We start from the raw sequence: 24,649 nt of genomic DNA on the forward strand, positions 1-24,649 counted from the left end.
GGTCCCGGGGACTCGCATGCTCAAAAATCTATGGGTCCCAACAGAGATCCATGGGTCCCCAAAATTTAGTGTGCTCCATGCCCTTACAAACTCTCGTATTTTCCCTTACAAAATACAAAAAAAATCTTTCTTTTCTTCAAACATGTTTATTTATGTAGTTTAACATGTTATATTGTTCATGTGTTTCCTTATATCATATATATTGTTAATGAACATTTTGTTGTGAGACACTGAGTTGCTCGACATGAATGAGCTTTATTATAAAAAAAAGTTCACAAATGAAGTCGCTTGAACGTTCACTGTAGAAGGAAAAAATACATGCAAATATAATTACGTTTAATAATACATGTTCTTATTCAACTTATTAATTCATTTTCTGCATTAAATTATTGTTGGTAATATACTGATTAAAAGGGATCACCACAATCCTGTCTTTTTTCATTTTCTCCTTTTATACTTCCTTTTTTTTCTTAACTTCTTTATACAACATAATCATTCGTAATATGATGCATCAAAGCAAGTGAGCCGTTAGAGAGCCGGCTCTTTAATGAGTTGAGCCGAAAAAGCCAGTTCTCTAAAAAGAGACGGACTACACTACTCGAACTCGAGATCGGCGTGCAGACGAAAACTCGAACCGCGAGACCAAAACAACAATGGCGGATCTACCTGATGAAAAGTTTGGAGTGCGGTAAATCTTTGTTAAAAAATGATAATGACAATTTTGTGTCAAAAAAGTTGCATCCCTGGCACGCACGTTGATTTGACACGATGCGTCCCCAGCAAAAATAATGCGTCTAGGATGCAGGGACGCGGGCAAACGAGAACTCTGAATGACAGCGCTCTGGTTTCGGTAAGAGTGCCGTCATTAGTCAATGTTGTCGACATTAATCCATCATAGAAATAGTCAACAATGAATTCCATTATCGACGTTTGTCGCAAGAATGTTTTTCCAACAAAGTGAGGCATCTTGCATGATTATCATCTCTGCTGAAAGTTGCTCATGCGCAATTGACCCTTTGCACGTGACGTCCCGTTGCGTTCCCCGGAAGTATGAGCGCCATGATGGACAGCACAAGCACCTACGCATTGAATAATTAGTTGAGTTGAAACAAATATCAATAACCACGGCAGAAGAATATAACCACGACTTCATAGGATGGAGATTTCCTGCTGTACGGCGGGCCGTGCAAACTGGCAAGGTTCTAAGCCTGATTTGGCATTTTAATGTATCCCTTTCAATGAAGACGAAAGACGCCAATGGATATCTGCAATCAATCGGAGGGACAGGTTCCATTTGGTAGAGACCGACTATCACGAAACGGCATATCAATCAAGTCAAACAAGTTCGCCGCAGAAGCCTCTATCTCGGTATGTTTTTTTTTTTCGTTGGAAACGAAGCGAGCGGTTTGATGCTACTGTGCGCATGTGTCTGCCGCCTGAGGTTTTTCCCATTATGCATCATTCCGAAAAAAAAAATATGGTGTACGATTATTTTGTATTTTGTACGGGAAAATATGACAGTTTGTACGGGCATGGAGCCGTGGAGGTGGAAAGGTATACAATAACCACAGCAGAGGAATATAACCACGACTTCTTAGGATGGAGATTTCTTGCTGTACAGCGGGCTGTGCGAACAGGCAAGGTTCTAAGCCCGATTTGGCATTTTAATGTATCCCTTTCAATGAAGACGAAAGACGCCATTGGGTATCTGCAATCAATCGGAGGGACCGGCAGCCCTCAAAGTACTCAAGTATTCCCAGCGAACATTTTTTACAAGTTAAGTTTTATATATTTCTGAGCAGTATTATGTTAAGTAGCTACGAGTCACGTCAAAGACACTCAATGTAGATACTAATAAGTTAGCTAGTCCTACTGCTAACTTAAGTTCACTCGTAGTAAACTCACTTTGTAGGGTGGGGAGTAAACCTTTCATGGTTAACTTATAGCAAATGGCTATCTACATTGAGGTTGGTTGACATGATTCATTGTATGTGTGTAACTATTGGCTGTGGGTCAGGGTGATGAGAGAGGTGAGTAAGATGCTCGCACTTGCTTCCTTACTTCTTGGAAATTATCGCACAGGTAAATCTCCATTTTCAAAACCCCTATTAAAATTTTGTGGTACAGACCGTCTGGACTGAAGTCAGGCAGATTGGACGATTTGGTTAGATCTGTGAATATGTCAGGAGGAAGGCAGTATGGGTTGGTCGCTAGCCCTGCTAGCCTCAGTTTCTCTCTTAATGCTTTCCCACAAGGTGAGCCACTTCGTCTGACTCGTCATTGCCAATGGTATTGAATTGTATAGCTATTTTGTTGTTGTTGTCAACTGCTTACTGGTCTTACCCACCTGCATCCATTATGGCGTGGGCACCTTCCGTCATATGGTCATAGTCACGTGTGTGCAAAGGCTCAATTGAAATGGTTGATTGTGAATTCCATTATCGACTGTTGTCGCAAGTATGTTTTTCCTACAGAGCGAGGCATATTACATGATTATAATTTCTTCTGAGAGTTGCTCGTGCGCAAAAGCTTCTCTGTCATGAGCAGTAACATACAGAAATGACGGCGTCAACAGCAAGTACTTCTAAAATCTGGGCTTTAGGCTGGATACAGCAAATAAAAATACTACTCGCAGTTTGCAAAGCAGACCTTGCGTATCATGACAGTATATCGGTGATGCATTTAAAGAGAAAACAAGTTGGACAGTTGAACGAAATGAGTCTGACTCGCCTCAGTAAGATTCAAGTACGATACCAAACTGTATGTAACATCCTACATGCCGACATTTCTTGTGTAAATTTTGTGTAAATTATAACTATAACCTTATCCTCCTTGTTTTATAACCTTATCTTCTCGGTTCCTTTATCTTCTTGTTTTTTTTACCTCACTGTGAATGTGTGAAACTGGAGTGTTATGCCCAATTTCATTGTCACAATATGTTAACCCATTTTGTAACAATGACAATAAAGGTATATTCTATTTTAAGTAACATTTAGGCCAGTATGGTTTTAATGACATGTAATTCACCCTGGTCATCCTGGAAGGGAGGTACCACTTGTGAGGTCCCTTCTCAAGGTTTCTCTTTTTCCTCACGCTGAGGTTTTGAGTTGTTCCTTGCCCGCATGTTGGTTTAAGATCAGTTAATTGTGTCATTGTAATCCTGTGCATTCCTGTGCATGTATGCATACGAAGAACAAACTTCACCTGTTAAAACCGTTTGATTTAAAACTGTCGAGAATTGTTTAGTTCCTGACCAGAATTTCGGGCCGGGCTCGGGCTACGCTCGCGCTGAAGATCTTACCTTTAGTTGCAGCCCTAGTTTTTGGAGGACCGTGAATCTCACCTGGGCAAAGTACTCCTCAGAGATCCGGCCTGCCCACTCGATGCAGAGCTCCAGCGGCCTGCACGGGTTAGCCACGTCAGCGCACTTGATCAGCATTCGCTTGATCAGCAGTCGGTTCTCCGGAGAGTTCTTGATGTTCGCTTGACCCTCGCAGTCGCTATCCATGTCCTGCGCAGGCAAAACAAACACTTTTTACCCTGTTCTTACCTTAGTGACTTCATTTAAACATATACAAGAGTTGAAAAATGAGAAACACACGCAAAAGTAGAAAATTTTTCATGAAAAGGTTTCTCACTCACACAAGAGTTGGTCTCTTCAATGGCCGCCAAGGGTTTATTGATGCTGTTGACGAATTTGTTGACGTGTTCAAAGTGTCGCGTCATCTCCGTGGCCAGCACCATGTCAATAATGGCCTGCCGCAAACTACGGAATTGGTTCCTGTTGACATTTAGAACAAATGGGATTCAATTTGATTGCAAGCAATTTGAGTGAAAAACCAAACAATACATTTGTACTTGTTCTGAAAATCTGGTTTATTAAATACATCCAGTAATATAGACCGACTCAGGCTGAAATGTGAATACTAATATTATATCACTGACAAGCCTGCTAATGTCAGTAACGAAGTAACATACTAAGACTTATTCACAAAAAATCTACCATAAATAGCATGCCAACAAGATTACACAACAGTCACTAATACTACAAATCACTAAATCCAATTAAATTGAAGAATTTCACACATAAGGTTTAGTGTGAAAATAACATGTGAAATGTTATAATGATGTGTTAATCATTTCACACATAAGTCATTGTCAAGAACCCGAACAGGATCAGGACCCAAATGCGTGACGTTCTTATATTTGACGGAAAATGGGGAGTCATGCACGTTAGCCAGCGGTCTGGCGTGGAAAGACAAGAAGCCAGAGACCGATGAGATTGACACCAATTGCCCGAGCAGATATGGATGGGGTCGATACCGGACAGGACGGGACAGACAGGATTGATATAGAAACAGGACATCAAAATTAAACAGGACAAACTAGACGGGAACGAAAACTGGAGAGAATAATAAACAGGAAAAAAATAGAGGGGAAGAAAACTGGAAACCGATATTAAACAGGACAAAATAAACGGGAACAATACCGGATAGGAAATACCAACAGGCAACAGGACCGAGTCAGAACCCACGCCTTGCGGGGCAGAGGTTTGTTGACGGACTGACAAAAGGAGAGTGACAGGACTGGGTTTAAATAGCAGGGAAGCCAATCCGTCAACGAGCCTCAGCTGGCACCACACAGGCAGGGCTAATTGGGCGCCATGGCAACCGTTACAGTCATTTAAGTCACAAATAAGAAATATAAGCCGCACCCCCGGCCAAACGATGAAAAAAACTGCTACTTATAGTCATGAACATACGGAAATTATATTATTTAACTCATAACGGATTTTTAAAAATAAATCCACTTTTGTCAGCCATCACTGCAGTAATCTTTTTTTCAACAGTAAATTTATCATAGCTCACTCAAACAAAACAAAATGGTGCCCTCGATGAGGATGTCAAGCCAGAACTGACCGTTCAATGTTTTTAAAGATATTGGCCTTGCTGTCTCGCACTGTGAGCTGGAAGGCGAGTGCGGCGTGGTGGCTCTCCAGCACTGCCGTGTCGTTGTACAGGACAGCAAGTTCGCTACCAGCGTTACAAAGGAATGAGTTGGTGCGGCCCGGATGGTCTATGTCGTGCACGGTGGCCGCGATCAACGCCGCCACTTCGTCGAGTTGATCTAGATTGCCCTGGAAAAAAAAAGAGGAGGGAATCATTTTACGTAATTTGGAGACAAATAGGTGTAGTAAGTATTTTTTGGGCAGACTCTAAAACATGGGACATAGAGATAGTGCCCGGGGTACCATGTGTCAGAACCAGAATAGGAAGAGGACCCAGATGCGTAACGTTTCTCACACAAGCTTTATTTTACGAGAAATGGGGCAGTCAGAAGGCAGAAGTCTGGTGTGGAACAACAGGAAGCCAGAGGCCGACGAGATCGATACCAGTTACACGAGCAAATACTGGACAGATGGAGTCGATATGTGACAGGACGGGACAGACAGGATTGAAGATACCGGACAGATGCGGTTGATACCGGACAGGAGGATATCAAATTCAGGAGACTGAAGACAGATATGAGACAGGACGAGACTGACCGTATCCATACCACACACTGGAGACTGGAGTACGATATCACACAGGACGAGATAGACGGGGACGATACCCGATACTGGAGATTGTAGCAAGGTAACAGACAGGGCGAGACAGACGGGATCGATACCAGTCACTGGAGATCGATATCGAACAGGACAAGATAGATGGGAATGATACCGGACAGGATACACAAGCAGGAAACCGGCTTGTGTATCCTGAAAAACACAGAGGTTCGTTGACGGACTGACAAAGGGTGAGTGAGAGCACCAAGCTTAAATAGGGGGGAAGCCAATCAGTCAACGAACCGTAGCTGGCGCCAAACAGGAGGGGGCCAATTGGCAACCGTGACACATTGTAACCCCCTAGGAAAAACTGGGTTTCCTAGGTCTGGTTCCTAAAATAAGTCATCAGTGATCAGTCATTGTGATTTTCTAGGCAGTTTGTTTTCTAAATAGAATGATGTTTTAGTGGTTGACTGAGCCTATTCAAAACATACTTATTATAATTACACCCTAGTAATAACATAGTTATAACATGATCATTGATTATTTATTTATAATCAGTCATGTAACCCTTGTTAAAATGCGAGTTAGGAATAAATAAACTGTGCCGCTGTGCTGCCTTCTTACTTCAATAACCTGAAATTATTTCTTTTAGTTTTGGTGTGCCACCCGAGATATCAAGTGGCCTCATCTGGCCACTCCTATGAAAAATTACTACAATGACCAAAAAGTAGTTCTAAGCTTCATGAAGTACGGTAAGCCCTGTTTTCAAGGCTCCACCTTCAGTCCCCTAAAGTTTTCAATACAAGGCAATACATACTGTATATTGACCGATTTACAAGCCACAAACCTTGACTCTCTCCTTGCGTAAGAAATATGCAGTAGCGTGTAGCACATCAGCAGCATGCGTGGAGTTATGGTAGGAGTTGGACGAGTGGTAGCTGGCCTCCATCAGCTGCAGCCAAGAACGCAGCGTTGTCTCCGAGCAGTTGAGGAAGTCGCCCACCCCGAAACTGGTGAAGATCTTCAAACCCAGGTACGTCAGCGGCCTTTAAGTCAACCGACAAAGGAGTGAGTCCAGCCGGCGCTAATTCATTGAAGATAAACTGCAAATGCTTGGAAGAAACCTTGCTAACCTTGCTTCCACTGTTTATTTTATCGTAGTGATACTGTAAATACTAAGGGGGGGTTATTACCTCTTGTGCGTAACTGCTTCCAAGTCCAGAATGTTGAACTCCCAGAATTCCTCATCGTTAAGGATGTCAGCAATAGATTGAGGGACATCACTCAGGGTGACCGGTATTGAAAGTTGACTTTGGCTCATGTCTGGAACAGAACATTTTCTCGATCCAACATCCGCCTCTAATAGAAAATGACCATATTTATTTGTGTATAAGACGCTTTTGTCATGGTTACTGATGTGAGTCAGCTGTGCCCGCTCCTTTGGCGCCAACCGCCGCGGGTTCTGATTGGCTCCTTGTCACTATTTGAACCCAGTCCTGTCTGCCCCCTGTGGTCAGTCCGTCTGCGAACCTCAGTGTATACTAGGCAAGCCTTTTCCGACCCTAACTCCCACCTGTCCCGTTTTTTGCTCCCGTCTGTCTCCGGCTACGACCTACCCAAGAGCCAAGAAGTGTTCCGCTGGTTCGAGAGCGTTCTCCATCCGGGCATCGGTGCTGTGGAATGCTCTCCCCTCTGAGATCCAATCAGCATCCTCAGTGGAAATGTTTAAATCTAAGCTTAAAACACACTTCTACTCCATAGCGTATGAATAACATATACTTTCCGTGAACAATATCTCTGTATTATTTGTGATTGCAACATCCTTTGCTGTCTGGTAATCCCGAAAGGGGGATGCCACATGTGCGGTCCCTTCTCAAGGTTTCTTCATTTTTCTCATGTTGAGGTTTTTGAGTTTTTCCTTGCCCTCATGTTGGTTCCAGATCAGGGGATGATGTAATAATAGTCTGAAAAATAGTCTGTGTAATAACCTGTGCAGCCCCTTGAGACTCTTTGTGATTAAGGGCTATACAAATAAAAATGACTTGACTTGACTTGACCTGTTTTGATCCTGACCTCGTCTGCTCTCCCGTCCCAGCTCACGACCTTTTTTTGTCCCCGACTACGTCTACTCTCCCATTTTGGCTTACGACTCGTTTCCGACCCCGACCACACCTTGCTCTCCCAGTCCGGCTACCGACCAGTTTTTCCGTCCCTAACACCGCTCGCTACGGAAGATCCACTTCCGTGTTTGGATCAAGATCCGAGTACGAGAGCGACTTGCTTCCCACGTCCAGAGAACACCGGATCGTGGGCGCAGCCCTTCCTCTTTGCTTCAATAAAACTTGTGGTAAACGCTACGCAATTGGGTCCTGTTTCCGTATTGGTCTTGACAGCATTTTTACAATAAATGAACTCAAAGTTAGTACATAGTACGTAATACATGAGGATTTACAATAGGACTGTACGTATTTGTGCAATGATTGATCAGTCAAAAAACATCGCAGCACTCAATTCTAACCACTAGACCACCAGAGATGTAGATGACATATGAAAAGGCATCCACTAGTTCAGGACAGAAAGAATGTTCCGATTGTCGTCTGTTTAATGTGTTTACTGAGAAATATTGTTTGGGGTGTTTAAAGCAACATATTTCTGTGAATGCCCCCTAGCAGGCTTTGGGTGGTACTGCAGCTCACTAAATGAAATTTCCCCCTCTACCAGCAGCTGTGGCCTGCCAGGGGTAGTTCCCATTACGATGTTTTAATAAACGTATTATATAGACTAGGGGTCGGGAACCTATGGCTCGCGAGCCATATATTGCTCTTTCTAAGAGTACCTGTGGCTCAGAGACAAATTTGATTGCATGCAAATTTTCTCCATCTCCTTCAAAACTTGAGCCATTGATCCTGTTCAGATACACGCAAAGCCAAACCAAAGCTAAATTACTGAGCAGTACTTCGCAGAATATATAGGGCACGTTTTTGACTACAATTTACAGTCAAGGGGTCACAACAAAAAAACAAAAAAACTCGCTTTGGCCGTACAGCGCTAAAGAATCCTTTATATAAAAGCTCACTATACTGTATAATCTGTGTTCAGTGGTCAGATACCTTATGATGAATCCACAGAACAAACTGTAAATACGCCAAAACACTGGAAAGAGAAGTGAGTGGGAGGGATGGGTGGAGCTATGCAAAATGTGCAAGCACTCCCTCTCATCTCTCGCCCCACGCCGTCTGCATCAAAGGTAAACACATCAGGCTCCCTACTTGCAGAATGTAGTGACGTATTTACAAAATAACTGCTTGCATCTGGTTTTGAAACCAATATGTATGGGAAAAAAAGGGTCAAAATGAGTTTAACCAATCTTGAGTAACTGCAAGAAAGAGACAAGTTTAAAGTGGTATGTTTGTTGATTTTGGGACACGGGCTCTGGCATTATTCTTTCATAATTTTTATCAAATCAACAAAAATAAATGTGCTGAAGACTAAGCTTTTGTCTGGGGCGCCGGTTTAGCAATTTAGTAAATTTGTCTCATAATATATGGTGTGGCTCTTTCCCAAAATAAAATTAATACATTTTGCTTTTATGGCTCTTTGAGTCAAAAAGGTTCCCGACCCCTGATATAGACTATGGTCACTATTTTGTTTCAATCACAGCAATCAATATTCATGAATAAACACATTATACGGACTACAATTGAGACATTCATTCTGTCAAGTGCTGGAAAGCGTAGGAAAAAACGAGCGTGTGTTCACGTGAAGGGGAGTGAGATTCTGCGCCGTTTCAGCAGGGTTGGGTAGGGTTACTTTAACTTGATTACTTTCAATTACTTTTGGATTACTCCAATACCAAATATGCTAATAATAGACAAAAGAAACTAAATAGGAATAAAATGACTAAATTTTGGGCAGGCTTGGGGAGTAACGGAATATATGGAAGGGCAAAAATGATGTTGGCAAGCTGTTTGGATTTATTTTCATTTTGTTTCTGTCGCATTTTATGTTAGTTTTGCCGGAGATCAAAGAGATCAAAGCCAGGAGAGAAGGCTTACCACGTGTTGTGAGTCATAATTTTATTCATATTTAGTTTATTTTGTCTTTTATTAGCATATTTGGTATCGGAGTAATCCAAAAGTAATTGAAAGTAATCAAGTTAAAGTAACCCTACCCAACCCTGCGTATCGGAAGCCGATATTGATGCACTTACTTTTGGAGAAAACATATTCGTTGCCGGATAGTCGTCGCAGCCCGTCCTGTGAGAAAAAAACCCAGTTCTGTCATTTGGTTTTGTGTAGTTGATCATATTTATTTCTTTTCATATGTGCCATCGAATACTCGCTGATTGAAAATTTCAAGCGTCTCTCACACTCATGAGCCCTCCGACCAGGTCGTTTGTGTGGGGGTCGTCCTCCTTAGAAGCTAGCTGAGGCGAGTAGAGCTCGGCGGTTCTCAGGATCTCAAGGACCCGCTCCAGGGCCTCGGCCACCGTTAGTGGACTGTTCTCCTGGGCGGCGTTGATGATGTTGATTACCTGTTTAAGTATAAATACTGCATTTTAGAAAATAATGATACTGTAGCATGGAGATAATGGCTATAACACCATTTAAACCTTAGCCAAATTCTCCTCTATATTAATGATTGCAATTCTCATTATTTCGCGATAATACCATTGCTGATTTGTACTTTCAAATAACCAGAATCTCAGTTGTATTCATTTATATCTACATACCTGTCAACCTCAGCTAATTGCTCCCCTTTTAATGATAGTAATTCTCCTTATTAAGCAAAGGAAAAAAACACGCGGGACCTATTTACTCACAGCAAGACAGACTACATGGAATAAAAACAAGGATCAATGGTGTAAACAACATTATTTATCAGGTAAATAACAAACAACTATTTCAGCATCTTAGTTCTGTATTACGGAAATACTACAAAAATTCTACTGCAGAATTAATTCCAAAATGTTTACATGAAATACCCCTACATAAATAATAGAAAAATACTGCAAAAGTCCTACTCCAGAATTACCACACTAATACAACTACAGTAATACTGTAAAAATACTACAGAAATACTACAGAAATACTAAGAAGATCCTACTACAAAATACTACTGCAGAAATACTACAATAATTCTATAAAATATTACTGCAGAAATATACAAGAATATTATAGAAATACCTCTACATAAATAATACAAAAATACTGCAAAAGTCCTATTTCAGAAACACTACACAAATACAACTACAGTAATACTGTAAAATACTACAGAAATACCACAAAAATCCTGTACAAAATACTACTGCAAAAATACTACAATCATTCTATAAAAATATTACTGAAGAAATATACAAGAATACTGCAAAAATACTTCATACTACGGAATAATCACAATGGGAATACTACAAGACAACGCTAAGGTTGACATGCAATTTGCCTTTTTAAGAAATAATACATTTTTAAAACACAACGCAGCACCTATTTACTCACAGAAAGACAGACCATGAAGAATAAAAACAAGGATCATTTGAGTAAACAAATGTGTTTATCAAGTAAAAAACAGAAAAAGATTCTATCAGCATTTTTCTTAGAACTTTACCAGGGAACTATTACAAAAATTCTACTGCAAATATAGTTCAAGAATATTACAGAAATTCTACTACATAAATAATACAAACTTACTGTAAAAGTCCTACTTCAGAAATACTACACAAATACAACTACAGCAATACTTTAAAAATACTCCAAAAATACTACAAAAATCCTAATACAAAACACTATTACAGAAATACTACAAGAATCCTATAAAATATTACTGCAGAAATCTACGAGAATACTATAGAAATACTTCAAAAATCCGTCCAAGCAAACACTACAAAGTGGAATACTACAAGACTACGCTAACGCCTACATGTTTGCAGTTTCCCTTATTAAGTGATAATGAACCTTAAAAACACAACACAGCACCTATTGACTCACAGCAAGACAGATGATGGATAGATGATAGAATAAAAAAAAGATAATTTGTGTAAATACGTTTATTTACCAAGTAAATAATAGAAAATATTCTATCAGCATCTTTCTTAGTTATTTCCCCCGCATGCAGTAAATTAAATGGTGCAGTAAAAAAAAAAAAAATCACTGCACAAAGTCGGAATTGTCACAATTATCCATTACCCTCACCTGTGCCAGCTCGTTTGGCGGCAAATGACTCTGATTGGCTCTCTGTCCCTATTTAACCCCACTCCTATCTGTCCCCTGTTGTCAGTCCGTCTGCGAACCCCAGTTTACACTAGGCAAGTTTTTTTTTTTGACTCTGACTCCAAACTGATTTTGTTCCTGTCTGTGCCCCGGCTTCGAACCGTTTTTGATCCTGACCACGTCTACTCTCCCGTCCCGGCTTTCAACCGTTTTTGTCTCCGACCACGTCTCTCCTTTCCTGACTTTCGACTTGTTTCCGATCCCGATCACGTTTTTGCTCTTCTATCCCGGCTACTGACCCGCTTCTTCCATTCCCGACACCGCCATCGCTCGCCATGGAAGTCCCACTTACACGTTCAGAGCGACCTGCTTCTCGTGCCCAGCGATCACCGGATCGTGGGGGCAACCCTTTCCTGTCTTCCAATAAAACTGAGAGAAACGTGATGCAAGTGGGTCCTGTCTCCGTTCTGGTCCTGACACCCATACCTGACTTCTCAGCTTCCGCAATAACGTTTGTTGTGATAGTTACGCGTTTGGGTCTTCTGGTATATATGGCGTACACAATTTAAAAATATGTAAAAAAGTGAAATATGAGGAAAACGTATAATGTGACAGGCATGCTTTAATCGATTCCTTTTAGAAATATTCTATTTTAAAAAAGAGAATTAAAAAAACAATCCCAACCTTGGTGATAGGAGCCTCAATGGTCATTGAGTGAATCCTGGCAACTGACGAGTGTCTCCGGTTCTGTAAACTGGCGGCTGGCGACAAGAGTTTTGAAGAGCTGTTAACATTGTAAGAGGTATTAATGATAAAAGATAGGAATGACATAATTGTGAAATGTTGTCACCGTCACTACTGCGGGAGCTGAGCGATCTTGTATCCATCGAGTCTTTCCTCCTGTCACGGTGAAGTAGCAGGTGGCACTCTTTTAATGACAAAACCAAACGCCGTCAAAAAAAACTAAGGATTGAGATGAAACGTGTTGGAGTAATATGTGATTATGATGACATATTGGGCTAATCTTTGGCTAACTGCTATTAAAAAGAGGTTTTATTTGAGATAGATGCTAGCATGGTGCGTTAGTCGGCTATTTAATAAAAGGAAATCGTACATTTTTTGTTTGCTAACTGTTCCCCCTTCGCTCATTATGTTATGTACAGTCAGTGGCATTAGATAGATAGATAGATAGATAGATACTTTGTTCATCCCCGAAGGGAAATTCACATTTCCAGCAGCATCCCTGAGCTGAGAACAATCGAGAACAATCGATAATCCTGTTTATATTTAATAAGAAAGTACAACTGAATACAGTTACGGTGGCTCAACTCGAGCCCAGAATTTCTCCTCATGGAGATATTCTCCCTACCGTAATACTCGCATCCAAGCCGAATTTACAACTGTAGAATAAAAACTGAATCTCAGGCAAAATCATTTTAGTTCAAGCTGGGGCTAGACTAGTAGATTAAAGAAAGAATGAAAGAAAGAAAGAACAAAGAAACAGAGAGAGTAAGAGAGTGAGAGAGAAAGAACAAGAGAACAAAAGAGAGAGAGAAAAAGAGAGGAAAAAAGAGAGAACAACAGAGACAAAGAGAAAAAAGAGAGTGAAAAAAGAATGAAAGAGAGAGAGAGGGGGAGAGAGAGAAAGAAATACAGTGACATACAATAGAACAAGAGAGAGAGAGGGAGAGAGAGAGAGAGAGAGGGAAAAGAGAGAGTGAAAAAGAGAGATAGAGAAAGAGAAATAGAGAGTGACATAAAGAAAAAAGAGAGACCATGTTATATAGAAAGAAAGGGCAAAAAAGAGAGAGCGAGTTAGAAAGAGAAAAACAGAAAGAGAGAGAGAGAAAAAAACAAGATAGAGAAGGAGAAAAAAGAGAGAAAGTGAAAGAGAGAAAAGGAGAGAAAGGGGGAAAAGGAGAGACAGAAAAAGAGAAAGAGAGAGACAAGGAAAGATTAAAAGAGAGAGAAAAGAGAGAAAGAAAAAAGACAGGAAGATAGAGAGAGATGAAAAAATGGTGAAAAGGAGAGGGGAAGAAAGAGAGAAAGGAATATTGCTCCAGTTGCTATGCGAGTGGCACCTGGCTTTGTCAACATCTAGTGGACATATTTCAATCTGCAGCTCATTTAAGCTCATGTGCTTCTCTTAGCCTAATTAAAACCCTTGGCGGGCCTGATACAGCTCACGGGCCGCATGTTTTGAAACCTGTGAATTAGGCGGTCAGTTATATTCACATTTGGTAGCAAATGTTAGGCAGCGTGGAGAGGGGCGTGGCTTATACAGGTACCTAGAAACGGAGAAAGTAATCTTCGAGTGGTTTAAAGCCCAGGGACAAAATGGAGATGGAGCGTCTCATTTAAGTGTTTTTTTGCAAGTTCTCAAGATTACACAGTCCAAGAAATATGACGGGGTTCACCGCTTCTATTGGTTGTTGTTCAAGTTTTCTTCTATTTCTTTTAAATGGGCTATTTTGAAGGAATTTTCGGGGGTCGGCTTCAATGCAAGTATTTAAGGTAATTTTTAACTTTTAGGTTTCAGTAATATGGGGGGTGGAGGGGAGGGGGCTTCAATACGATTACTTTTTAATTGAAATAACTAGTAACTGTAACTTATTACTGTTTTTCAGTATCACTCTGCTTATTACTTTCCACATTGTAGTAATGTGGGTAAAACACTGCTAACAGATATAGCTCTTATGTTAGCAGGGCTTTTGCGCATAGCACAATATGAAATAAGAAGCTGCATAAAGGTTTTGATTTAAGATGTCAAACAAAATATTATTTTTACATATGTATGCAATCATGCCAAAAGCATGGAAGCAAAAAAAGACACACACACACACGCTTTCATGAATAGCCTTACTAAATGCAGCTAGCCCCTAAAAGTATGCATTTAAAACACAGCTAAAGAAAATTACCTGAGTGGCAACTGCACCGATCTTCCTTGTTATATTTGTGCACCTGGCACTGGAAAATGTGAAGAAGAATTGGTTTTAAAATAAATTGAAATGTCATGATAATTCTGCGTAATACCTGGGGTTGTAGCCAACTCTCAATTATGAATGTCAATTATGAACGTCAAGCTAACATTAAGCTTAAATCCAAGTAAACGAAGAGTTATTGTAAAAAGTTGTCTCAAACAAAGTAAATTGGCTTAAGCACTTGACTTATTATGCACACTTGTGTCATGATTACTGATGTGAATCACCTGTGCCCGCTCCTTTGGCGCCAACTACCTCGGACTCTGATTGGCTCTCCGTCCCTGTTTAAACCCACTCCTATCCGTCCCCATTTGTCAGTCCGTCTGCGAACCTCAGTGAATACTAGGCAAGCCTTTGTTCGACACTGACTTCCACCTGTTCGGTTTGTTTCCGGCTACGACCCATTTTTTCCCAACCACGTCTGCTGTCCCGTCCCGGCTTACGACCCGTTTCTGACCCTGACCACGTTTTTGCTCTCTTGTCCCAGCTATGGACCTGTTTTTCCGTCCATGACACCGCCATCGCTCGCTACGAAAGATCAACTTCCAAGTTCAGATCACAATCCGAGTACGAGAACGACTTGCTTCCCGCGCCTAGGGAACTCCGGATCGTGGGCCCAGCCCTTCCTCTTTCCTTTAATAAAACTTGTGAGAAACGTAACGCAATTGGGTCTGGTTTCCGTTCTGGTGCTGACAACTTGAGTTAATCTTGTGTTTTATCTTTATTTTTATCTTATTGCTTTAAATGAAATGATCTGCATTTATATAGCGCTTTTCAAGTCAATGACTTCCCAAAGCGCTTTACAATGTGCTCCACATTTTCCAATAGCGGTCTTGTATTGCAGCCATGTAAGACGCTGACCTGCTTATTGGGGGTATTAGGGGTTCAGTGTCTTACCCAAGGAAACTTCGACATGTAACACGGACGAGCCGGGATTCGAACTGGGATCGCTTGATCCCAAGACGAGCGCTCTACCTCCTGAGCAACTATAATATTCACAAGATTAACTCATCTTGAGTTAATCTTGTAAATATTATATTTTAATATTCATAATATTCTTTTATGTATACATGTATATAGTGTCCTAGTTTCTATTTTTACACTGGCAACTGTGTGGACAGCAAAGTAAGAATTTCATTTGGCAGGGAAACGTGGTTCTTTACTGTGCATATGACATAAACACTTTGAATCTTATAAACAAATTGAATGCCAGATTTTAAGAGCATCATGGGCTGTGTTGTGCAAACAAAAACGGCCTTCACCTAGAATACTTGAATAAGTCAAAATCTTCAAGAGAAGGAAAGGTTAAGCAACACATGCTGGAAAACCAAAGTGCTTAATAAAAATCCGGCTAACAATAGAAAACAACAAAATGGAAATCCAGTTTTCCAGTTGAGCATTAGCATTAGCGTAACTTCCATTCAGCGTTGTGCTAACAAAGAAAAAGGTGACGACAAAAATAGCTGACGGAACCAATCGGATAAGAAGCTCAGGATCCGAAATCCCGATGAGCAGGAGCGGACGCCATTTGGCAGGCCGAGACGAAGTGCTGGCCCGTATACATCGGGAGAAAGCGCTAACGCTAGCCCTTCGTTTGTATAAATAGACCTGAGGCCTGGCTGCTAGCCGTCCTGGCTTTTTCCTGACGCTTAGCCGTATCCTAGCGTACCGTGACGTAAATGAGACGATTGACTTGCAGAGCTAAGCGGCATGCTGGATTTGGACTAAACTCGGGACTGAATTTGTATTTACGTCAATGTACAGTGCCTGGCAAACCTTTAGTCATATTGCCACATTTCAGGCTTTAAACTTAAAGCTAATAAACTGAAAACATATTCTAGGATTTAACAACATTTGAGATACAATCAGGAAGTGGAACTAAAATATTTCCATATTACCGGTATATTTGCTACAAAAAACTGAAAAGTAAGTGTTGCAAAAGTATCTCCCCCCTGTTCTTTCAGCTCCAGGAGTTCCCCGATTACTTCTGAATGATCCAATGTCAACCTAAATGACTAACAATGACAAACAGAGTAAACCTGAGTGTCATTAAGTCTTATTTAAAATGCACATGAACAGACACCATCAAGAAGCATTATGACCAGGCAGGTTGTGGAAAAGCTCAAAGCAGGTATGGGGTACAGGAATATTTCGTAACATTTATCCATCTTTCAGAGCACTCGTCGAGCAATTTTATCAAAATGGAGAAAGCATAGAACCACGGCAAACCAAGACCTGGCCGTCTCTAAACTTTTGGCCCAAACAAGAAGGAAATTAATTGGAGAAGCAACCGAGAGGCTCATGATCACAGCTGAGGTGGGACAATCTGTTCATTGGACAACTATTAATCATACTGTGCACACATCTGCCCGTTATGGAAGAGTGCTTAGAAGAAAGCCCTTTCTTAAAGAAAAACATAAAAAGGCCCGGTTCGCTTTTACAAGAAGCTACATGGGAGACACATATAACATTAGGAACAAGGTGCCCTTGTCAGATGAGACCAAAACTGAACTTTTTGGGCGAAATGCAAAGTGTTACGTTTGGCAAAAGAGTAACACTGCACATCACCCTGAAAGCACCAACCCCACTGTCTTACATGGTGGTGGCAGCATCATGCTCTGGATTTGCTTTTCTTCAACAGGGACTGGGAAGACGGTTAGAGTTAACGGGAATTATGATGTAGCCAAATAAAGGGAAATTCTGGCAGAAAATCTTTTGGAGTCTGCTGGAGAACCGAGAATGGGACACAAGTTCATCTTTCAACAAGACAACAAATCTAAACATAGAGCAAAATCTATAAAAAAAAAAAAGAAAAAAAAGAAAAATGTGTTAAAATGTCCAAGCCAAAGTCCAAACCTTGATCCTTTATAGCATTTGTAGAACTCAAAGGGGGGCAATATTTTTGCAATGCCTACTTTTCTTTTCTTTTTTATGTGTTAACACAATATACGTTATATGTTGAACAAATTTGGTTTCTTTTCACGATTGTATCTCACATGCTGATGATTGTTAGAAAATATGTGAAGTCTTTTATCTATAAGTTTGAAGCTTGAAATATGGAAATATATCAATTTTAGGGGGCAATATTTTTGCAAGGCACTGGATTTAAGTTTTAGAACAATATTCGCAGTATGTTGAAATTTATGAGAATGCTAACAATGGACACAGCGTTTTTTTCTACAACTTCAATTCCCGCTTCTGGTATTATTTTAGCAACACCCACTTGACTGTTGTTGTCGATATGCGGTCTCTTAATGGCTACAAAGTGACGAATCTTCCTGCAAAAAATAAAAAGATACAAATATTAATCATCCATTCCCGGCTTCTCAAAATGCATTTTCTTGCTAAATTTAACCCATTCAATGCCAGATGTTTCTTTCCAATGAGAAAAGCTAGCTGCTGCTAGCCAAGTTTTGCCGTTTAAACTCAATTTGAAGGCCTCTGTGGCTATATAGGCATAGGGCAAATCAATAGAAAGCTTCAACAATTATCCGTTATAGAAAACAATGACCTTTCTATCTTTTACCATTGTTTATTAAACAACAGTTAAATATTGCTAAGCTCCTTGAAAATACTAGCTTCCCAGAAAACTGAGAAAAACGCCTTTTTGCATTTATGATACCTCCGATATCTAAACAATGGTTTCTATAAACACAAGGGACTGTTTATAGCAAGAACTGCACAAACAGATGCATTACCTTTTAGTTACCATGGCGTTTGCATCCCTTGGGCGACTGGGTTCCCGCAAATGTACACAAAAGTTCATTCCTATATGACCAGACGATGACGATGGGACTTCAGGATATTTTTTGAAAGGAAAAAGCTGCCTTGAGGAGTTGTAACTGCATATTCCTATTTATCGATAGCTTTGCTATTACCACCATACTGCTTCATTATGCCTACTCACTTTGTGGGGCCACCCCTAGACCATAGACTTTCATTTGCTATAAACAGGAAGCAACACTAAGAAGTGGGGGCTCCCTCTATGTGTGGGCTCAGATGGAATCAAAAGATGGAATCAAAGCCACTCCTGCCATCCAATGGTGATTTATCCTACTCAAAATGAATGTACAGTAGTGCTTCTTTCCGCCGCTACCAGCATGTGGCGCTGTGAGCGGTCACTCTGCATCCACCCGAAGAAGAAAACCGCTTCCTCTTCCTAGTTCGTGTGTAAACATTCTACACTGTATCTCCAGAAAACTTTGACATTTTTATTTTTTAATATCTCGTGCATCCATTCAATATGGTTGGTGTAAAATGTAAAGAAGAGAAAAGCCGTTTCTTTTGAAATGTAAGTGGAATAAGAAAGCCTTATGCGGTTGAGAAAGTGGTTGGATCACTTTTTTTTTCCATCCACTTTCTACCACGGAGGAGGAAGTCGCCTTACTCTTGAAGCCCATCTTCCATAAGTAAGTTAAACTTAACTTTGTTTATCTTTATAGAGCATATTTTTTATGGAGTGTTTTTTTTTTAGTACAAAACAATACAGGTTACTTATACAAGCCTTAAAGATTCTGAAGTAAACAAAATATAGCACTGAAGCAACTTACGAACAAATTCAACTGTTTTTACATTTTGGCATTCAGGGACAAAAATATTGAAAAATTATTTATACATTATGGCATTGAATGCGCTAATGGCCGTACTCACCCTCCTTGGCCGACGACCGGCGTTATATTCACATGTTGTGCCGTACTGTCGCCCGACTTTTTTCTGGCGTAGTAAATCCCCTGCCATTCCTGTGAGCAGAACATTGAGGTTTCAAAGCCCCAGTACTTTTTTTACAGGCTCTGCGGGCAGAACAACGAGCTAGCCTAAGAGCGGGCCTCTCAAAATGTTGAAAGAGCCATACTAGACAAAAAAGGCCGTAAATGAGCCAAATAATGAAAGCAACACATGCTGTAAAAATCTTTATTAACCTACTGTCTGTTGTATGACACAGCTTCAAGTTTAACTTTGTTATTATATTAAAGGATTACGAAATATTTAAAGCACCAGTGTGTCACGGTTGCCATGGCGCCCAATTGGCCCCGTCCGTGTGTCGCCAGCTGTGGCTCATTGACAGATTGGCTTTCAGTCTATTGAAGCACAGTGCTCTCACTCTTGGTTTGTTGGTCCGTCAACGAACCTCTCCCCCGCAAGACGTGGGTTTTGACTCGGTCCTGTTTCCTGTTGGCATTTTCTGTCCGGTATTGTTCCCGTTTATTTTTGTCCTGTTTAATATTAGTTTCCAGTTTTGTTCCTGTCTATTTTTGTCCTGTTTATTATTCTCTCCAGTTTTCGCTCCCGTCTAGTTTGTCCTGTTTTATTTCGGTATCCTGTTTCATTATCATTCCAGTCTGTCCCGCCCAGTCCGGTATCGACGCCTTCTGTCCGATATGTACTCCGGAAATTGGTATCGATCTCGTCGGCCTCTGGCTTCCTATCCTTTTACGCCAGACTGCTGCCTAACGTGCATGACTCCCCATTTCCCGAAAAATAAAAGGCTTGTGTGAGAAATGTCACGCGTTTGGGTCCTGATCCTGTTCTGGTTCATGACACAATGTGTAATATTTGACCATTAGATGGCACTGTTGTCCATTGCAAACAACAACCTGTGCCCCGGCAAGCAACAAGACGGCGGACAAACATGGGGACGACCTGTAGGTATGGATTCCAATATGTAAAAGGAATACAAATTTAAATTTAAAATTAACATTGGTATAATAGTTCATGTCCTTTTACCTCGTATTCAAATCAATGTTTATTTTTATTTTTATACATTTTTTTAACTGAATTTATTTTTTTGAACCACTAGGAGGTACTAAATATAACACACTGTCACTTGAATCGTTTTGATGTAATTTTGATTTTGAGTATTGGAAAAAAACAACATCAAATTCATATGGTATCCCTTATCTGGGCAACTAAAATATTGTAATAAAACGCAACATGCATTAATGAAAAATAAGATAGCAACATTTTGAATTAGTATATAAAATCAAAATAATACAGTTTAAGTGTGATTTCTGTGCAGTTATTTTTTTCTTTTTACCTTTGAGCAACATGGCCAATCACACACCCGCAGGTTTGCTTTATAACAGTCACCTGCTTGGCATGAGACACCGCCTCTTTAAAAGGGGCGGGGCTTGACTCTCACGCAGGGGACACGGAACTAAACAAGTGAAGGAGGAATGCGCATACTTAATTAAGTAACAGGTGAATTTATTTTAATGTAGCGAAGTAAGAGTACCATTTCTTCTTCACAAATAAAAAAAAGTAAAAGTAAAAAGTATAGTGTTTTAAAAATACTCTCAGAAGTACAAAATGTTTCTAAACGTACTCAAATAAATACAATGGAGTAAATGTAACTTGTTACTACCCACTACTTTGAATGTTTTTTCCTTCTTATAATGGATTTTTTTGGCTGGTGCGACTTATACTCCGGAGGGACTTATATTCCGTTTTTGAATAAACCGTGCGATGTACATGAAATCCATTTTAGCTTAAGTTTTATTTAAGGTAATAACTACTGAAGTAATAATGCTAGCTAGCACGTAAGCTGGCTACAACGTTTTGCCTCATGTATTAGCACTGAGCTAGCACTTTGTTTTATAAATACACAATTTATTTAAGTTTGGTGGCCAGCTCGATGGCCTTGGGGGTATGGCGCCCGCCCCGAGACTGGGAGGTTGGTACCCGTTGCCTCCCTGCTTGGCGTTCAGCATTAGGGGCTCGAATTGGGGGGTTTGGTCTCCTAATGACTCCCAACACCTCAGTTGGGTTGAGCGAGGGGGCTGGGAATCCCTTCCTCTAAATCAATCCCCCAAAAAGAGTCAGAAATGACTCTAGCCACCTCCCACTAAGGGAATATGGCTGTGGTATATATATATATATATATATATATATATATATATATATATATATATATATATATATATATATATATATATATATTTAAGTTTGACATTAAAAAACAGGGGGTTGCAATCAACAACTTGACATGAGCCCGACAAACTTGCAATTCGCTAACTGGGAACTCGCTAATGCCTGAGTAACCCTGGCTCGCAATTAAATTCGCTACCCATGACTCATCTCATCGACGTTTTGTTGGACTAACCTTTCCTTTTTCGATGCAAGCATTGATGGCATCTAAGAGGTCGGCCCTGTTCCTGTCGCTCTTTGGTAGCTCCATCATCTCCTTGCCGATGATTTCGCCCTTGTGGTATCCCGTCATGCGCTCGAAGGCAGGGTTCACATACTGTATAGAAGTTGTTATAACACACATATGAAAAGATATTTTCCTTTTACTGCATTGAAAAAAGTTTGGTTTATTTTGTAGATCCTACTTGGATGACATGGTCTTCACTGGTGATCTCTACAGCTTCCTGGCACTTCTCCAAAGCTGTGAAGGCCGAGTTACAAGCCCTATCACATAATTTTCATAGTTAACTTGTGATTAATCGTAAATTAAATCGCTTGTTTGATTATTTGTCGAGTTTTTTGAGTTCTGATATGAATTACTAATCCCAAGAAAATGGATACAATGAACCAGGCCAATTGAAATAGAACACACCATTTATCGACACAGAGAATTAATGATAGGAAAAAGGGGAGGGGAAGGCGCCTGAGATTATGGGAGTTTTCGAACCGCTGAAAGTCTAGAAGTTACTAGCAGAAAAAAAAAATTCCCGCTATAATGGTAGTCAATTTGGGGAAATTCCCTTGTACAGAAAAAAAACTCATTACCAAGAACCAGTAAACATGGTGTTAAATCTGAAACCGTCCTCTTACTTGTTGTCTCTGTCGGCGTGGTTTTAGATTTCTGATACTCGCAGTATCGGGTGACGGTGTTTGAAACTGCTAAACCCGTTAGAGAGCCAAAGAAGTGAGAAAATGACGTAATTGTCTGTACTTTAGAATGTCCCTCCAAATGACATAATTATGTATGGTGAGATCAGTATTTTATCAATACGTTGCCTTGGAGGTTTTAGTTACATTTAAAACTTCTTGTTAACAGATTTCATTATGGTGCATGCTGAATTTGTACGCCCGGGAATTGTACATAAGAGGACAAAGTCGTTCCATCCATTCAAAAGTTATTTGAAACAAAGAAAGTGTCACAATCACCCGGATCGGGAACACCTGTGCTCAGGGTTTGGCGCCAACAGCCAGGACAGCTGATTGGCGCACCCTGTCCATTGAAATCCTCAGCTTCCGGAAACAGGCTGTCTGATTGTACTATGCTACCTGTTGCCATCTGCTCAGAAAGCCCGTACCTCCGACTCTTTGCCTGCCTCCTGTTTTGTTTTACTTGATCTCCGTTGCCGACCTGTTTCCGAATTTGCCTACGACCTGCCCTGCCCTTCTGACTCCTGATCACTCTTCCGAACACGACGACGCCCTTCTTCTCCAGCCCCGACCAACTACATGACAATTACGCCTGTCCACGACCATCCCCGCCAAGCCTTCACCCGCCTGTCAAGCTTCGTCAATCCGTCAAACAACGGATCAAAGAATCACGCCTTGTCATTCCTTCCTTCCAATAAAAACCAAGAAACGAGTGCAAGTGATCTCAGTCTTCCTTCCGCCAGACAGAAAGTGGAAGTCATTTTTGTGGTGGGCTTATTTTCTTATCACTATTCTATTCTATTCTTTTCTATTCTATTCTATTCTATTCTATTCTATTCTATTCTATTCTATTCTATTCTATTCTATTCCAAGAACAATTTTTTTCCTTTTCGAAGGTGCAATTTGTATTTGAAATATAAAGTGTTTTTGTCCTGTTTATTATTCTCTCCAGTTTTCGTTCCCGTTTAGTTTGTCCTGTTTTTATTTCGGTATCCTGTTTCATTATCCTTCCTGTCTGTCCCGTCCGATATGTGTGTAATCAATTTTTTCTTTGTTAATTTCAACTAATCAAAAAATATTTGTTTCTCCTTTGCACAACATTGTAAGTATGATAAAAAAGGACTATGTATAATGGTAATACATCTCAACATTGTATTCATGACACGTCACTGTGTGTGATGTACCTGAGTTTGAAGTGGCAGCGCACTTCTCCGTGCTCAAGTTGAATCAGTTCATTATAGCACGCCAACACGCTTGTGTTCTCCACAAACCTCTGCAAAGGTGCAAAGGGAAGACGGTGCTTTATACATATATAAACTTTGGTTTTTAAAAATAAATGAGGGAAACGCACATACTCGACTGAATCCGGCACACAGCAGAGGAAGAACGGAGGGTTCGTCTTGGTCGGAAGGCCTGCGCGACCACACAACATGGATAGTGTGTAATATGTCACTTAAGACTCTACATTAAACACATTCATGTTTCCTGGAAAGTCAGTGAACGTGGGTGGCGTCATATGAGAAAAACTCAAAAGCTTTGATCAGACCATTAAATTGTTTAGAACAGATTTTCTTTAAAAGAACTTCTGGGAATTACCAAATGGACACTCTGATCTTCAAAAATTCACAGCTTTGACTTACTTTTGTGGCACAACGGCGAGGATAACAGTGTTTTCTGAGGGCTTGGTGGCACGGATCATCCTACGAAACAGTAACAAAAAAACAGATTCAGACTAGAGATGTCGGACGCGCTCTTTAATTTTGAGGACAATGGCTGCGCTCTTCACTGATAATGTCGCGAATCTTTCCAGGATATGGCGTAAAAATTGTGCGGTAGTCTGCCAAAATCCCAAGGACGGGTTTGTCTTTGAAATCTAAATTGATCTGCATTACCAAAATAACAACTAATTATGTTACGATTATGTTGTTACTTCATAGGTTGTTATCGTAAGAGAAATTAGAGTTTAATTCTAGTTTGAATGTGCCTTTGTATTATGTTATCCTCAACAGTACCTTAACAAAGCCAAAGATTATATCCAGGTGCTGTTTGTATTCTGGCAACAATTGTACCCTCTTGGGGCCTTC

General features: G+C 40.4%; 1 protein-coding gene across 1 annotated transcript in view; it reads right to left on the reverse strand.

Moving 5' to 3' along the window:
• Window positions 1-24,649, reverse strand: part of pde8b (phosphodiesterase 8B) — a 45,661-nt gene that overhangs the window by 3,498 nt on the left and 17,514 nt on the right. The window contains exons 4-20 of the mRNA XM_088356277.1: window positions 24,206-24,265; window positions 23,921-23,978; window positions 23,750-23,838; window positions 22,064-22,142; window positions 21,835-21,975; window positions 19,386-19,474; window positions 17,959-18,013; window positions 14,673-14,721; window positions 12,605-12,682; window positions 12,439-12,515; window positions 9,918-10,082; window positions 9,759-9,804; window positions 6,742-6,871; window positions 6,396-6,594; window positions 4,920-5,137; window positions 3,643-3,781; window positions 3,344-3,511 (exon numbers count right to left, since the gene is read on the reverse strand). Of these exons, the coding sequence (XP_088212403.1) occupies window positions 3,344-3,511; window positions 3,643-3,781; window positions 4,920-5,137; window positions 6,396-6,594; window positions 6,742-6,871; window positions 9,759-9,804; window positions 9,918-10,082; window positions 12,439-12,515; window positions 12,605-12,682; window positions 14,673-14,721; window positions 17,959-18,013; window positions 19,386-19,474; window positions 21,835-21,975; window positions 22,064-22,142; window positions 23,750-23,838; window positions 23,921-23,978; window positions 24,206-24,265 (1,840 nt within the window). The remainder of the gene's footprint in view (window positions 1-3,343; window positions 3,512-3,642; window positions 3,782-4,919; window positions 5,138-6,395; window positions 6,595-6,741; window positions 6,872-9,758; window positions 9,805-9,917; window positions 10,083-12,438; window positions 12,516-12,604; window positions 12,683-14,672; window positions 14,722-17,958; window positions 18,014-19,385; window positions 19,475-21,834; window positions 21,976-22,063; window positions 22,143-23,749; window positions 23,839-23,920; window positions 23,979-24,205; window positions 24,266-24,649) is intronic.

This window comes from Urocampus carinirostris, chromosome 16 (genome assembly GCF_059441175.1).
Source record: "Urocampus carinirostris isolate Australia breed hairy pipefish chromosome 16, RoL_Ucar_1.0, whole genome shotgun sequence".
NCBI lineage: Eukaryota > Metazoa > Chordata > Actinopteri > Syngnathiformes > Syngnathidae > Urocampus > Urocampus carinirostris.